A 16,175-nucleotide genomic window follows, 5' to 3' on the forward strand; every position below is an offset into this window, starting at 1 on the left:
CCTCTTTTTTGAGGAAAAAAGGTACATCTTATACTCCGAAAACTACAGTAGCTCCAGAAGTTGTAAATAGTCCAATACTGGAAGTTTTAAAGAACAGATTGGACAACTATTTGACTGAAATGGTCTAGGTATGGCGAACCTATGGCACTTGCGCCAAAGGTGGCACAGAGAGCTCTTTCTGTGGGCACGCACACTGTCGCTAGCTGCTCTTCCGGTTTTTGGCCCACACCTACGCGCCAGCCAGTTGGTCTTCATGGGTGCCGGAGCACCTCAAATGGCCAAAAACAGTCAAAAAACAGGCACGGTACATGCCAGCCAGCTGGTCTTTGGGTTTTTGGTGCTCCGGCACGTGCATGTCTGTCTGTTCCAGTTTGGATACTCAGTGCCGAAAAAGGTTTGCCATCCCTGGTATAGGATTTCCTGCCTGAGCAGGGTTTTGGACTAAAAGACCTTCAAGGCCCCTTCCAACTCTGTTATTCTATTCTATTCTATTCTATTCTATTCTATTCTATTCTATTCTATTCTATTCTATTCTATTCTATTCTATTCTATTCTACTCTATCCCATGTTAAAAAGTATTCTGTTTCTTCCTTTTATCTTAACTGTCAATCTATCCATCTCAGCACATTCTAATATTTTTTTTTATTACACTTTCATCTGTCGGGACCTCATCATTTTTCCATTGTTGTGCAAACACTATTTTTGCTGCCATTACTACATGCAAAATTAAATATGTATTCCCTTTATTATACTGTTCTGGTAGTATCCCCAGCAGAAATATTTATGGTTTCAAATCTATGTGTTGTTTTATCATTTTTTTCTAACCAAGTATGTATTTTAGTCCAGTATTTTTTTGCTTTTGGGCATGTCCACCACACATGATAATATGAACCTGGTGTCTGATTACACTTCCAACATTCACCTGATACATTTTGAAGCATCTTAGCTAATCTCACTGGTGGTAAATGTCATAAATAAAACATTTTGTATAGATTTTCCTTATAGGCCGTTGACATTGTTAATTTACAGTTTCTATCCCACAATTTCTGCCATTTGTCTTATTCTATTGAGTGACCAAAGTTTTTAGCCCATCTTATCATTGTTTCTTTCACTTGCCCTTCTTCCATTCCATAAGTATAAAAATTTTAAATTAATTTTTATCTGTCCCTAGTAATATCTGGTCTAGTGCTGTTGGTTCTTTATAGATGCATTCTTGCATCTTTCTCATATTATTCTTTCTATTACATTTGTGAAGCTGGTCAAGCCTATCCCTTAGGAGCGATAATTGCAATTTTGTTTTGTTTTTTAAAGCAAAAGGCAAAAATGCTGCGTCTCTTACTGCTAATTTTCAAGTCAGGTATGAAATGTGTGTGTTTGTGTGTGTGCATGAGTGCGTGGAATAATTCTATGACTATTTTTCTTCTGTACTGTTTCAGTTTTGCTCATTTATCTTATTTAACCATAAATGGCATTTTCTTCCCCTATATAATGTAACTGTAGCTGTAAAATAACCCATATTAAAAAGATACCTTTATTGTGCTTCACATTGCAGATCAATATGAGAGAGAATGATTTGCTCAAGGTCACCAAGAGAATTCACAATAGAAGTAAGATTTGAATCCGAAGCTCAAAGCAGTAATTCTACACAAAGTCAAGGGCTCTTAAAAGGAAATATATTAACAGCTATCTTAGACAAGTGTAAAGCTCTCCTAGCTGTAAATTGCAGAGAGAGCCTGAATATCTGTAATAAAAACTTTGTTCACCTGCATGCTCAGGTTTGCCTTTTCTAAGTCACCTACCTAGAACTGAGCTTTTTTTTTCATCAGCTCAGTGTGAAAAAGTCTGTCTATTGAAAACCATGCAGAAAACTACAGGCATTGTCCATCCATACTAAGTAGCAGCATCTTGTTGTTTCTTCCATTATTTTGGGTTTTGTTTGCTTGTTTTTGTTTTCTTACCAGATCCCGGAGTTGCTGAAGCAGCTGCAAAACATCCAAGAGTTTTTCTTCCACCAGTGACAGCCTTACTCTCTCTGTTTCCAACATCTGGAATTCCATCTTCATTAGCTCGGATTCCTCCGCTTTCTGGTGTATTTCCCCCAGCAATGGACCTTTTGTCTAGACAACAGATGACATAAAAAGTATTGCCTAGCACAAAAATAAAAAAAAAGTCTGACTTCTCTGTCTGAGACTGTGGTAGATGCCTCAGAAGTCTGTCTTCAAATTAATTTTACTAAATGGAATGTGTCAGTGAAAAATACAGTCAGTAGGATGTGTGCACAGATATGTGATTTTTCTATTTTATTATTGATATATTGCTGACTACTTGAGGTAGTTAGGATCAGCTGGGGATTTTAAATGCTGCGATTCCAAATATATTTTCTACATACACATATAATTTCCAAGGAAAGCAATATACACAAAATTGCCTGCTACCATTAATTCTATTTCACAGCTTCATTGCCCCTATAAATCCGGAGTTCTCATTGAAACCATAATAAAATATTTCTCCTTCAACCATGACTGTTTCAGAATAACCTTATTAAATGCAGACCAAGCTGCACTTCTCTGAAAACCCCTTGATTACTTCAAATGTATCATTTGATGTGTCATAATCCAAGGCCTATTTTCTGCCAGAACAAAGTACAATACACAGAGTAACAGATGTAGGTTATAGAAAAGAAGATCCCAGCTGAACGTTAGGGAAAAAAAATCCTGCCCCTAAGAACAGTTTGAATATAAAACTAATCTTTCAGAGAGGAAGTAGACTTTCCTTTCGTTTTGACCAAGGTGTGGCTGGGAAGCCATTTGTCAGGGATCCTTTGATTTGGATCAATCAATATAAATATGTTCCCTTTCAACTCTATTATTTTATTAAGCAGAAGAGGAAATATTTGCTTCAATTTGTTTTCATGCCCAAGTAATTATGACTGAAAGACTGGCTACAAGGTATAGTGCATATGGTTGATGCAAAGTTAACCTTAAGCATACAGGCAAATATTTCTTTGAAAATTCTTACTCGGTGATTCCAATATTTTTTCTTTGTCACCAATGTATAAAATGCATTCAATATTATGGTTTAATCTCTCTTAAGAGAGATGCAATTCTTAAGTTTCATTTGGCAAAATGATTTATAAATTGGTGGTCTTCAGGATGGAAAGCTGGAGCAATGTTGTGTGGTGAAATCACTGACTGAAAAAGAGGGTGCCTCTCTGGGGAGAGTAAAAAGACATTCCAACTTGTAGTTAGTTTGGAGGAGAAAACATCTGGAATCAAATCCTTAGGTCTATATCTGTTGTTTCCAAGAAAAGGCAGATAGTCTGGCAAGATTCTTGTAACATAGGCGATCAGCAATAAAGTATCTATTTGGACCAATTCAGAAAGTGGTTCTGATTACATGCGCCTGACATACTGTCATATTAAACAGGTAAACATTTCAATCAAAGGGAATGCAATGCTTACCTTTCCTTTTCTATTGATTTAGAGAATATCAGAATTGCTACCATATTAGAATATTGAACATAAAAATAAAATTGAGATTCAACTTAATTATCTAATAAATCAATGTGTTATTCACTCATATCCGTTCACATAGTTAAGGTCATTCTGGTTATTGTGAAAAACCTCTGACCTTCCAGATACTCAGATTCATCATCCCAGCCATCATAAAGGTTTTCGTTGGGTTATAAATGTTTGCTTGTAAATATGCCCTCTTCAGCAAACGTCTCAGAAAATGTTATTGCAAAATTTCCCCTTTTGTGTTCAGTCCATCTTATTGCTTTTGGGTGGTTCTGAAGGAGTGTGAGAGAGGAAGAGTAATGGTGCACTGCCTACTAGGGGCTTCTTAAATAACCGCTTTTAAGAGACCCCATGAGAGATTCTGTGCCTGGGGGAGGAGGGGCCTAAATGCATAGTTTCCTGACATTATTTTATTTTTATTTTTTTAAAATAATGGTGTATGCTACTCTGCTATTTGAAAAAAGAGAAAAAATAATAATTAGGGGAACCCAGTAATTAAAGCCCCAATACCTCCAGTTTGGAACACAAAGCATCGAGGCCATTAAGAGATGTTATTTAAGGAACATTAAGGATGTTATTCATGGTTAATCCTCCTTCTGTATGGAAGAAGAGATGCAAAATTTCTAAGCACTGCACATTGTACAGAATCTAATTATAATCTAATATTGAGCAATTGAGATAACTAATAAATTGACTAAATAATATAACAGATTTTGTCTGTAAATGACTGTGGTCTGAATTATACCTAATGAATTCTGATTACTGTAATATTAAGCAGCTTCACTTACTAAGGAGAAATTTTAAACATGGAAATATCTAAAATGGTGAAGATACTCTCACAAGGCTTGTAGCGTATCATGTGAATGAGTCCTACTAAATTGACTACAATTAACATTTGACTATGAACAGTGTTTGGATTGCAAATATTTTAACTTTAACTGTTCGGGTGTGTTCCCACGTGCGCTTGCGCACACAGTGCTTCTGCGAATGTGCAGAAGTATCCGGGCGGGTGTGCCTCCTGCCACCGCTACTATCAGTTTGGCTGAACCGGGCAGAACTGGGTGCAACCCACCACTGACTATGAAGGCATACTGAATCTACTGTATAACCTTATTGTAGTGCTCATCTGTTAGCATTATACAATTACTGAAACACTTGGGCTATTAGCTAGTTTTGTTCCAAAGCCATCTTTATGAATGACCTAAAAGATGGAATGGAAAACATGCTGGCTAGATTTATAAATGACACCAAGATGGGGATTTGTCCTTCAAGGACAAAATCACAAATGACTTTGACATTCCTGCACTGAATGCAGGAATTAGACGACCTATACAAACCCTTTACAATTCATACATGGTATGATTATATTACTGGGATTAATGTAAGAAAGAACATCCTATAGATTAAGATTCTATTGATGCATTGGCCGAAATATTATAGTCTGCCAAGCAGGAAGATTGCCCAGCTTAAACGTTTATTTGCTATCTGACTCCGTGCTTACATTTTAACAATTCAGACTAAACCTCATTCTGCTTTGCTGTAACAAGCAATAAGAACCTTGCTGCATTCCTTACATATCGCCACTCTCTGCAGTTGCTTGTAGCAAACAGAGGTCTAATCCATTGTCTTTTTTTTTTTACACTGCACTTTAAAACAAAACTTCCTAAGCATACATTTTACATTTTCCAGTCCTTGTAAATGTTGTACAATTTATTTGTTTATTTATTGGAATTTGTCAAACAAAAATGAGAACAAGAATAAGAGAATCAAAATACAATGACAGGGACAATAGCCACATTAGTGCACTTCTGCACACACACCCCTCTACTGACCACTTAAGTATGAAGTAAGGTCCACGGAAGTCAATTTGTGACTGAAACTGTGAAAAATTGTATTTGAGACAATTGAGTCAGGTAGGGCATTCCAGACTTTGACAACTCTATTACAGAAATCATATTTTTTACAGTCAAGTTTAGAACAATTTACATTGAGTTTAAAATGGTTCCTCGCACACGTATTATTGCGGTTAAAACAGAAAAAGTCATTTACAGGTAAAACATTGTTTATTCAATATCTAAGTCTGATCGCAAGCCACTCAGTTCTAAGTTATCCAAATTGAGAAATTCGAGCCTAGTAACATAAGGAATTATATTGTGTACAGAAGAGTGAAAGACTCTTCTGGTAAAGTACTTTTGAACCCGCTCGATTGTACGGATGTCAGCTACCTATCGGTTGGGGATTCCAAACAGTCGAACAATACTCTTAAGATGGGTCTAGCTCTAATTAGCAATACAATATTTCCAGAAAAAAAGCTTCACAAAATTAAGTTTACAACTCTCAATCCCAACCATATCTGGAGTCCTTTGAGAAAGAAGTGAAAAGAAAGGCTGCTGTTAATTTCTAAAATCGGCTTTAAAGATTGATAGGAAATATTACCAGAATCAATATTTTGTAACTAAACAGCAAGTGTTATCCGAGTGTGTAATAGTTTAGGATCCATCCAGAATTTCTTTAACATAGCCACTTAATTTTATCCAGAGCTACAGTATAATACAGTGATTCCCAAAGTGTGCGCCGCGGCTCCCTGGGGAGCCGCGTTATCGTCATAAGGGCGCCGCGAAGCCGGGCGCCCGCTTCCCTCCCTCCTCTCGGGCTTTGGAGGGAAGCTTCTGCAAAAGCCCGGGCATGACAAGTCTCCCAGGCTGAAATTTGCCGAGCTGTACGCGCGCGCCTGTTTTCCACGGTGTGGAGCAGCGGCGAGATTCTGGGCGGCGAGCGATGATTCCGGGGGGCATCAGTGGGGGGGGGCAGGGTCCCCCTCTCGTTCCTCATCTTCCCGGATGGCCCCTGGAATCATCGCTCGCCGCGCAGAATCTCGCCGCTGCTCCACGCCGTGGAAAACAGGCGCGTGCGCACAGCTCGGCAAATTAAAGCCTGGGAGACTTGTTGCCACAGTGTGTGTGTGTGTGTGAGTGAGACAGACAGACAGAGAGAGGAACAGAGAGAGGGAGTGAGGGAGGGAATCAGAGAGAGACTGACAGACAGACAGACACACACACACACACACACACAGAGGGGGAGGGAGGGAGAGACAGAGAGAGAGAGAGACACACACACAGAGTGAGTGATTAAGTGAATGAGTGAGAGACAGACACACCCACATACACAGAGTGACAGAGAGAGAGGAAGGGAGGGGAGAGAGACAGAGGGAGACACACACACACACACACACACACACACACACACACACAGACAGAGACAGAGATAGAGACAGAGGGGGAGGGAGGGAGAGAAAGATAGACAGAGAGACACACACAGAGTGAGTGATTAAGTGAATGAGTGAGAGACAGACACACCCACACACACAGAGTGACAGAGATGGGGGAAGGAGGAGAGAGAGACAGATACAGAGAGAGAGAGAGACAGATAGACACCCAGAGAAAATGACAGAGGGAGACAGAGAGGGAGGGAGGGTGAGAGAGACAAAGAGCCAGAGAGAGAGAGAGAAAGAAAAAGAAAAAAAGAAATAAAGTGGGAGAGAGAGATGAAAGAAAGAAAGAAAAACAACATATGACCACAATTGAGCCCAAAATTTTGGTTGCTAAGCAAGAGCGGCTCTCCAAATAAATTTCAATCGTGGTTTTGGCGAGATTTGGCTCAGTTGAAAAAAAAGGTTGCCCACCACTGGGCTAGTGTGGTGGTTAAGTTACTTTTCAAAAGCTATTTTTCTGATCCAAGATTTGAGAAGTTGTGCAGCGAACAACAAGCCCATCCATCCCATTAATAATTTTAAATCATTAAACGATGTTCAATAAATTGTGAATTTAAAGCTTGTGTTTAATTTATTTTTCAATTAACCTAACCTTAACGAACTAAAAAGTAGATTTCCAAATCCTTAAAAAGTCAAAAATTAAAAAAAATCGGATGTACCTATTAAGGGAGCCGCGGAAAAAATCCGAAGTGTTATGGGAGCCGCAAACCGAAAAAGATTGGGAACCTCTGGTATAATATATTTCAATTGGCTAAATGACAGCATCGGCTGAAAGTTAACTCTGATTCTAAAATAAAGTCATCTTCTAACTTCCAGATAAATCTGCCATATGGTAAGATGACATAGTCTCCCTAACAATTAAATATGTTATTTAAATTCCTATATCCATAGTCCTTTTGTAACAAAAAAAAGCACATAAATAATTGCTTGCTCTTGACAGTCATAGCATTACCACCATCTGATCAGCAGCCTGGTTTAGACGTTATTTTTCTTTCCTCAGACAACAATGAACTGGGGTAGATTATTTTCACTACAATTCAACATCTTGTTCCTGTCTTCCCGGCTAACAACATTCTTGTAATCATCAGCATTGGCTTCCTTACAACACACACGCCTGTATCCAAAGTAAGACTGAAATGTGCAATATTATTCCAGAATGTTCTATTTCTTTCTGTCCATTTTTTTCTTTGTTAGATAAACAAATGTAACAAGAAGATTTTCAACATGTATCTCATGATTGCAAGCACACTGGGTCTCTGCATTTTGCCCCAATAACAAAACCAGTGAAGAAATACTGCAAAAGATTCCCATGAGCTTATTACATTGGGTTTGAACGTAGCCTCAAATATTTTCTTGATTAACACTATAAATGTGCTGCAATTAATGTATAAGCTGCTATTTTCCAACTTTAAAACCCCTTTGGAATATGCAGTAACACTACAGGCTGGTTTTCAATGTGCTTTATTATCGTTAAGTCTAAACCAATCCCTTGTCTACATTAAGATTATCTAAATCAGGGGTCAGCAAACTGCGGCTCTGGAGCCGCATGCGGCTCTTTCCTTCCTCTGCTGCGGCTCTGTCACTGGTCGGCACCACAATTTTGAGAGGAGCTTCCGGTGGGGGGGGGGGAGAAGCACAGTGCGCCAGAAGAAGACTCTATGGCAAGAGGAGGGTTTTCCAGTTGTCTCCACAATTGATAGGGCTTTCGGTTATGACAGAGGAAAAAGTACGCTAGGAGGAGACTCTATGGTGGGGGAACTGAACTTCTGGTCAGCTCCAGAATTGAACGAGGGGCTTTCGGTAAGGACCTTTGTGGCTCCCGGTGTTTTCTTTTCTGTGGGAAACGGGTCCAAATGGCTCTTTGAGTGTTTAAGTTTGCCAACCCCTGATCTAAATCCTTGTAAAAGCTGTTCCAATGTTCATCTATACACTAGAAAATGACTGCTTATCGTTAATTCCGTATACAGAGAAGGCACATGACTTGGTCAATGAATAAGTATATTCCAGCAAAAGTCAGATATCTATTCCACAAGCAACATTTTGTAATTCTAGGCTTAGAGTTTACTAATGATTACTTCAATATATCATCTGTTATCTGACACCTTCATTAAAATTTCTTTGCAAAAGTTCTCTAACTGCAGCTCTTTATTGAAATACACTTAAAAAGGAAACAAAGCAAATGGCTCTTTTCATCTTCTAGCTTTTGTAAAAACATAGGAGATGAAAAAGATTGGATCAATTATTGATTCTTTCAGGTGTCCATTATTCTTGACGCCTGGAGTTTAAATGACTTCTAGTTTGCTTCTTTTTATATACTTCTTTCTAAGACTTGGGGTTTTATGTACAACTAAACCTGCCATGCCACTTAGATGCACAATTAACTTGAAATACTCGTGTTAGTGTATCTACTCAGATCTCAGATGTTCAGAGATCTAGAGATGTTTAGAAGATAGTTCTAGAAATGTAAAAAGGTCTACCACTTGGCAAATCAAATAATTATTTCAATTTCCTCAGGATACGAACTATGCCTCATAATAGCACAGGATAGATAAAATACTAAAGAAAGGAAGGGAAGGTCTAAAGTAGCAATTGGGAAGTTGCTAATTCCACTCATAAACGGGTTTTCCATTTTTAGAAATATTAACAGCATAAAATTGGAGGAGGTGGAATTTGTAATGGAAGAAAGGAACATAGCTACTCTTACAATGAAATATATATTTTTCATTTATGTACAAATGTACATTTGCAATAAACATGCAGTATGAACCACAACGCTAGCATGGTATACGACCAAGCTAGGTAACTATGCCCATCAGTGGTGGGTTTCAATTTATTTTACAACTGGTTCACTCATGTGTGTGTGTGTGTGTGCGCGCACGAGCAATGCTACTGCGCATGTGCAGAAGCGTGTGGCCAGGTGGGCGGAGCCTCCCACCACCGCCACTACAGGTTCACCCAATCTGGGGCGAACCAGCGGAAACCCACTTCTGATGCCTATCTAGATGCTGTCAGATAGAAAATCGTGCTATCCCTCACTATATCAACTGGAGATGATTAGTTGTTGTGATCTGATGACATATAGATCATCTATATGTACCCATACTTTAACAGAACACAATTTTTAGAGGCTTCTTGACCAAGAAATAGTAAATAGATGAACTGTTTAAGCGTCCATGGAATTATGCACTGCAATTCCTTAACTATAAGAACTGAGCTTTCAGGGGATGAAAGCTGAACTCTATCACAGCTGAGTCTTCTTGTTCTGAAATGTGCAGGTGATATCAGTGAAAGTGTCTTTTGATCAAATTTAAGCAGGTCTGATAAGAAAAAGAAATTCTGAAATATGCAGCCCTTGTAATAAGTAGCCCACAAATTGGAAACGATTTCCTCCTGAAAAGACAGAATATGAAATGAATTTACCTCTTCCATATTTGTTTCCAGAGCTTTCTCTTCCTGCCCTTTCATTTGAAAGTCATCTTTTAATTTTGAGAGTTGTTGGACTAATTCCACAAGGGAGTTTTCATGGCCACAGCTACTGGGGTTTCCAAAGGATGTTTCCAGATGCTTCAGCATTGTGTCATCACACCTAGAGAGAGAAAAATTCTGGTTACTTCTTTTCTCCGTCCTAGTAGTCTAATTATATGCAATATTAAGATATTCGGAGGTGAAACCTAATATGGGCAGCTACATAAATTGGTTTAATAAATAAATCGCTTCCAAAATTTTGCCAAGGAAATTGCCTGCAGTCAACAATGATTTGAAGGCACAAACATAAAAAAGGGACAATTACTAATAAATCCTACATACGCCTGCTCCAGACAGGTAAGTTTCCTCCTAACAACAGTAATAGGGACCAGCAAGTCTACTGCTAAGTGACAGAGTTGTAAAGTGTGATGTCATGTTGACTTACAACAGCAGTTACTGTTCTTAGGTATATCCGATGCATTTGCAGTATCCTGTGGTCATTTGATTGTCATTTGTGACCTCCAGCCAGCTTCCCCATTTCTGAAGACGGCACTGAAGATCATAAATGGTGATCACATGACTACAGGATGCTGCAACTGTTGTGATTGCAAGCTGGTTGCCAAGCACCCAAATCACAATCGTGTGACCATAGGTATGCTGTGATGGCCACAACTAGAAGGAATGGCAGTAGTTCCCCCATTCATCACTGTTGTAATTTTCAGCAGTTGCTGAACAAGTGGTGGCTCAGCAAGGACTATCTGCATAACCATATCCCATATTTCAAAGCAGGTCTACCTGTGCTATGCCACACAACAGCATTTTCAGAAAAAATAGCAAGGACAAAAGTTGCAACTATGACTCCACATAGACACCGAGACGTACCCGTTATTGCAACAAGGAAATCTAGCTAAGAGCTTCTTTACTTCAGCCGTTTGAGATTGCTGGTCGCCTATCCATTTCTCTTCCTCTTCATCAGATGCAGCCTGGCCTTCCACAGAACGAAACATCTGATCTTCCACTGGAAAGAAAGAACGACAACCTCCCAAATAAGCCAATCAGTATTACCATCATATTCAAGTAGCATTTTTAAAATCCAGTTTAAGAAAAAAACAATTTTGGGAATAATTAGTTCAAATACTACAGTAATTCATTGCCAAACAAAAAAGGACCTCTTTCTTCATCATCTGCTACCTTAAATAGATATTTGCTACCTTATATATCATATATCAGGGCTCCCAAACCCCTGGCATGTGACCCAGTGCTGGGCCATGGGAACAATAGGAGAGCGCACATAAAGCTGCATTTGTAAAAGATGTGAGGTGCATGCGCGGATGCATGAAACCATCCTCTCTTCCCTCTCCCACTGCAGCCACCTCCACCGATCCAGCAAGCCAGAAACAACCGTGTGTGTGTGTGTGTGTGTGTTTGTATGTATGTATGTATCAGTGGTGGGTTCCTCCCGGATCGCACTGGATCGCGCGCGCTCCCTTTCAGCGCTCCACCTGGCTTGCGCGCTCCCTTTCAGCGCTCCACCTGGCTTGCGCGCTCCCTTTCAGCGCAAAGTCTTTTCAGGCGCTCCGCTCCGCTGAGGAAACATCTCCGTTCCCAGCCGAGCTGGTGGAGCGCAGGCAGGCGTCGTTGCTTCGCCAGGGGCGGGGCAAGACTGTACTTCCGGTTTCAGCACCGGAAGGGAGCGCGAGAGCCAGGTGGAGCGCTGATAGGGAGCGCGCAAGCCAGGTGGAGCGCTGAAAGGGAGCGCGCGCAATCCGGTGCGATCCAGCAGGAACCCACCACTGGTATGTATAGATAGACAGACAGACAGACAGATATAGATATAGATAGATATTGCATTTGTGCTGATAAAGAAATAAAGTATATAAATAAATTTATATACTTATTTATATACTTATTTATTTATATAATTATATAAAATAAATTTATTTAAATAAATAAATAAATAAATAAATAAATAAATAAATAAATAAATAAATAAATAAATAAATAAATAAATAAATGCTGGTCTTGTTGTATTTGAGTCTTTTCCCATTTAAGATTGAGATTGTCTTGGCAACGTTTCAGCGAGGTCTCACTCGCCATCTTCAGGCTGGGTTTTGGGCTTAAAGTTTGATCAGAGCTGCCATCTTCCTATAAATCTTGGTGGGGATGTGTGGAGTGCTGGTTTTGTTTTAGTAAGTGGAATGATTGGTTGTGTGGTTGTATCATGATTGGTAGATTGGTGCTGATTGGTGCTGGCTGTGTGTCTATTGTTGTTTCATGTTGTAACGGCCTGGGTGGTGGGTGGGGCTCGTTTGTTGACTAGGGCTGATTTCCAGATGTCTAGTAGGCTGGAGGTATCATCACGTTTATTCATGTTGTGGGGGTGTTCCTCTATTTCGATAGCTTCCATAATTATTCTCTTGTTGAAGTGTTCAGTTTTGGAGATTAACCTGGTTCCTTCAAAATTAATTTCATGTCCTGTAGCTTTAAGGTGCTGGAAAAGGGAGGAAGTTTTTTCTTTTTTTCTGACTGTGTTCTTGTGTTCTGCGATGCGTGCATTTATTCTCCTATTAGTTTGTCCAATGTATGTGGCAGGGCAGATTTTGCATGGTATTTCGTAGACTCCTTGGTTTTCTAGCTGGATCTTGTCTTTGGGGTTTCTTAAGACATTGGCTATTTTTTGGTCAGTGCTGAAGGCTGTCTTGATATTATGCTTGTGGAGAATTTTGCTGATTTTATCTGTGGTGCCTTTGATGTAAGGGAGGAGGGAGATGCCGTTGTCCTGTTCTATGTCTTAGTTCTTGGGGGGAGTCTCCCTTTAGATTAGGTTGGTAATTGTTTTTCTTTGGAATCCGTTGGAGATTAATATGTTTGTGAGAGTGTGTAATTCAGTTTTTAGGTGGTCTTTGACTGAGAATTCTAAGTGCTACAACAGACACCCCCTCCTCCCCAAATTAGGTTCATCTTATCTGTGGATAGAGTTATCTTTGAGCATATATAGTAACACCTTTTTTTTAAAAAAAAGCTCATATATCGTGCATATACAGTATTTGCATATAGGTCAAACTGTAGATAAACTGACTCTTGAATTTGAACCAAAATATGATGAAAATGTGGATCAGTAACTGGTGGCATGCTTTGCATGGTATTTGAACATATAGGAGATGTATGGCATATGTCATTTTCTACCACAAATTGAAATAAAGAATAGTTCCAAGAACATGTTAATTAGTTGTAATTTTTTTTCAGTAGCCACATTTCCATATGATAAACTGCAGCCTTACTTACTGAAGATCCTATCAAATGCTCTGCACCATTCCTCTCCTTCTTTTGGAAATATATTTGACTCACTTTTTCTTCAATCATTAGTAACTCAACTTTTGAGCTAATCCTCCTCATAATCAGGCAAATTAGGAATATATCACTCTATGTCTAATTATGTAATTTATAATCTACATTTCTGCTTGTTTTCTATGGTTGTAGAATTTAGATTTGGGTACTATGACCCCTAAATAAAAAGTGAGTTATCTTTGAAGACATGCTTTGCAGAATATCTATGTTTGGTCCTCTATAAAGAGTCAAGTTTCCTTTCTTAAGGAGCATAACCTTTATCGATAAAAGGAAAACAACTGTTAGAGTTATATATAGTATCTTTCTTTATTAAACCTTGTTAATCCCCAACAGTGTAACCAACCATTGCACACAGAGGGTTGTCTTGTGCTTTCCTCTTAAGCAAATTTGTGTGAACACCTATATAAAAAGAAAAAAAGAGGAAAGTAGCATATTAAACTGAAAATCAATTATACCTGGAACTTTTGTTAAAGTGTGTTCCTGAACTTGCACAGTTGCATGAGCAACATCTTGACCAGAAATAATCCTATAGTTACAGGAAAGCCTGGGGATTAGCAAAGGCTAAATGGAAAAAGTGGGCTGGAGGAATGAATGAAGAGAGCCTTTAAGAATATCGACATAAGGTGGAGCAAAGGAGAGAAGTGAGAGGCAGTTTGGTAGTGGTTAAGGCATCAGGTTAGACCAGAAGTTCCCAATCTTGATAACTTTAAGAAATGTGAACTTCTAGAAATTCTGGGAGTTGAAGTCCATGTGTCTTAAAGTTGCCAAGATTAGGAATCTCTGGCCTACAGTAGAAATCAGGAGACTGTGAGTTCTAGTTCTGCTTTAGGCACAAAGCCAGCTCAATGACTTTAGGCCAGTCATTTTCTCTCAGCCCTAGGAAGAAGCCAATGCTGAACCACTTATGAAATCTTGCCAAAGAAAAGTGTGGAGACTCACCCCCCCCTACCCTTACACATACACACACACACGAAAAGGTTGAGCTAGTTCAACCTTTTGGTGGTGGAGATGGAACTGATATAAGATGCAAGGAAGATGGGGGCAAGATCTTGGAGGAGGGGTGTCTCATGTTCAGAGGGCAAAGTTGTTTTTCTACCAGCTATTTATGGCATGTAGGCAGACAAAGAGGATTTATTTTGGCACTAATATCATGTACTTGAAACACTCAGCCAGAGAAAATGAAGTGCTTTAGGCTACGGCAGTCTTTTAAATCAGATTTCCAGAGTACATTTGCAAGGGAGAGAAATATTGGGTGAATAATTTAAACAATTGTCTGTTTTATTGACACAAATTTCTTCACAAACTTCATTTGTAAAGACTGCTGCTAGCTATTATTCACACATTTGTCGCAAGCAGCTATTTTGCAAGCGGAGGTGTCAGTTTTTTTCTGTTAATCACTGTTATGTGGTACTAGGAGTATAAAACACAGCCTTTTTGAAAGACTTCTGCTCAAGCTGGTTGATTATTTTCTTCTAATGTCTTTGTAAAATCAAGTATCTCTTTAACTGGAAGATTGTATTTTATTTTTTAAAAAAGTTGGGTCTTCCTTCTGTGGTAACAGATAAGGCATGTTATTTTATGTCGGCTCCCTTTTCGGTATTTGAGAAAAGAGATTAGCAAAAAATACAATTTGCCAACGGAACATTTCATATTGCTCTACAAATATTGTTGCTTCTAATCCTGCGACAATGCCTGAATGCTTTCCATTTGGTCCAGCAGAGGGCACTGTGGTAAAACCCAAAATAAAGAAAATGCCCATCAGATGACAAGCTTAGCAAAGAATGTCTTGGGAACAAAGTTGTCCTTCTCTTATACAATAACAAAACTGGTGTGTGTGTAATGTGAGCTCTAATTAAGTGATGTAGACAATCCACTGTTAGTAAAATGCTTATTTCCCAACATTAGTTCAAACGCACCGTTGCCTCATATATCCATGTTCTTTGTATAAGCTTTCAACTTCAAGGCTTCCCTTTGAACATAATCATTTGTCCCAAATGATTAATTAATAAGCAGATGCTGTATCTACCCAGCTGTAAGAATCAGAGTCACTGTGGGGTTTGTGCAATATATTAAGAAGCAAACAATAGGGGATGGAGAGGGGGTTTAGTATTGTCTCTTTTAAATGTTGCTTTTGCACAAGCTTTGGACCTAGTTTAAACCACATCAAACCTTAAGCTTAAATTTGGTGGTTATTTGATGCAACAGCAGAGATAGCGCTTCTGGCTTCTTTCAGTTACACTGCTGGTGCTGGGGTACACAGATGCACTCACATCTGAAACCAAAGACAAGCCTTTAAAGAAGAAAATGATCTAAGATCAAAGCTCCTTGTGAAGTTATAGGGAGTGCATACAGGTAGGCATAAGGAAATAAAGGTATTTACCCTATTTTTTTTCATCTTTGCTCATTATCTTATAAAGGAAACTTCTGTCATAAATTCGCCTTGGATGTTTGTTAGGAGCATGTATTCTTAAACCGTTAGTATTTTAATCTCTGTCATCTAAAATTAAAATTCGGCCTTTTGCAATTCTGTTTTTTTAAATATGTGTGTGTGTGTATGTGTGTGTGCGCGCACG

General features: G+C 38.9%; 1 protein-coding gene across 1 annotated transcript in view; it reads right to left on the reverse strand.

The window, feature by feature from the left end:
- Positions 1-16,175, reverse strand: part of EFCC1 (EF-hand and coiled-coil domain containing 1) — an 84,237-nt gene that overhangs the window by 10,383 nt on the left and 57,679 nt on the right. The window contains exons 4-6 of the mRNA XM_081968788.1: positions 11,137-11,272; positions 10,210-10,375; positions 1,959-2,117 (exon numbers count right to left, since the gene is read on the reverse strand). Of these exons, the coding sequence (XP_081824914.1) occupies positions 1,959-2,117; positions 10,210-10,375; positions 11,137-11,272 (461 nt within the window). The remainder of the gene's footprint in view (positions 1-1,958; positions 2,118-10,209; positions 10,376-11,136; positions 11,273-16,175) is intronic.

Source organism: Natrix helvetica, assembly GCF_964273705.1.
Source record: "Natrix helvetica genome assembly, chromosome: 1".
Taxonomy (NCBI): domain Eukaryota; kingdom Metazoa; phylum Chordata; class Lepidosauria; order Squamata; family Natricidae; genus Natrix; species Natrix helvetica.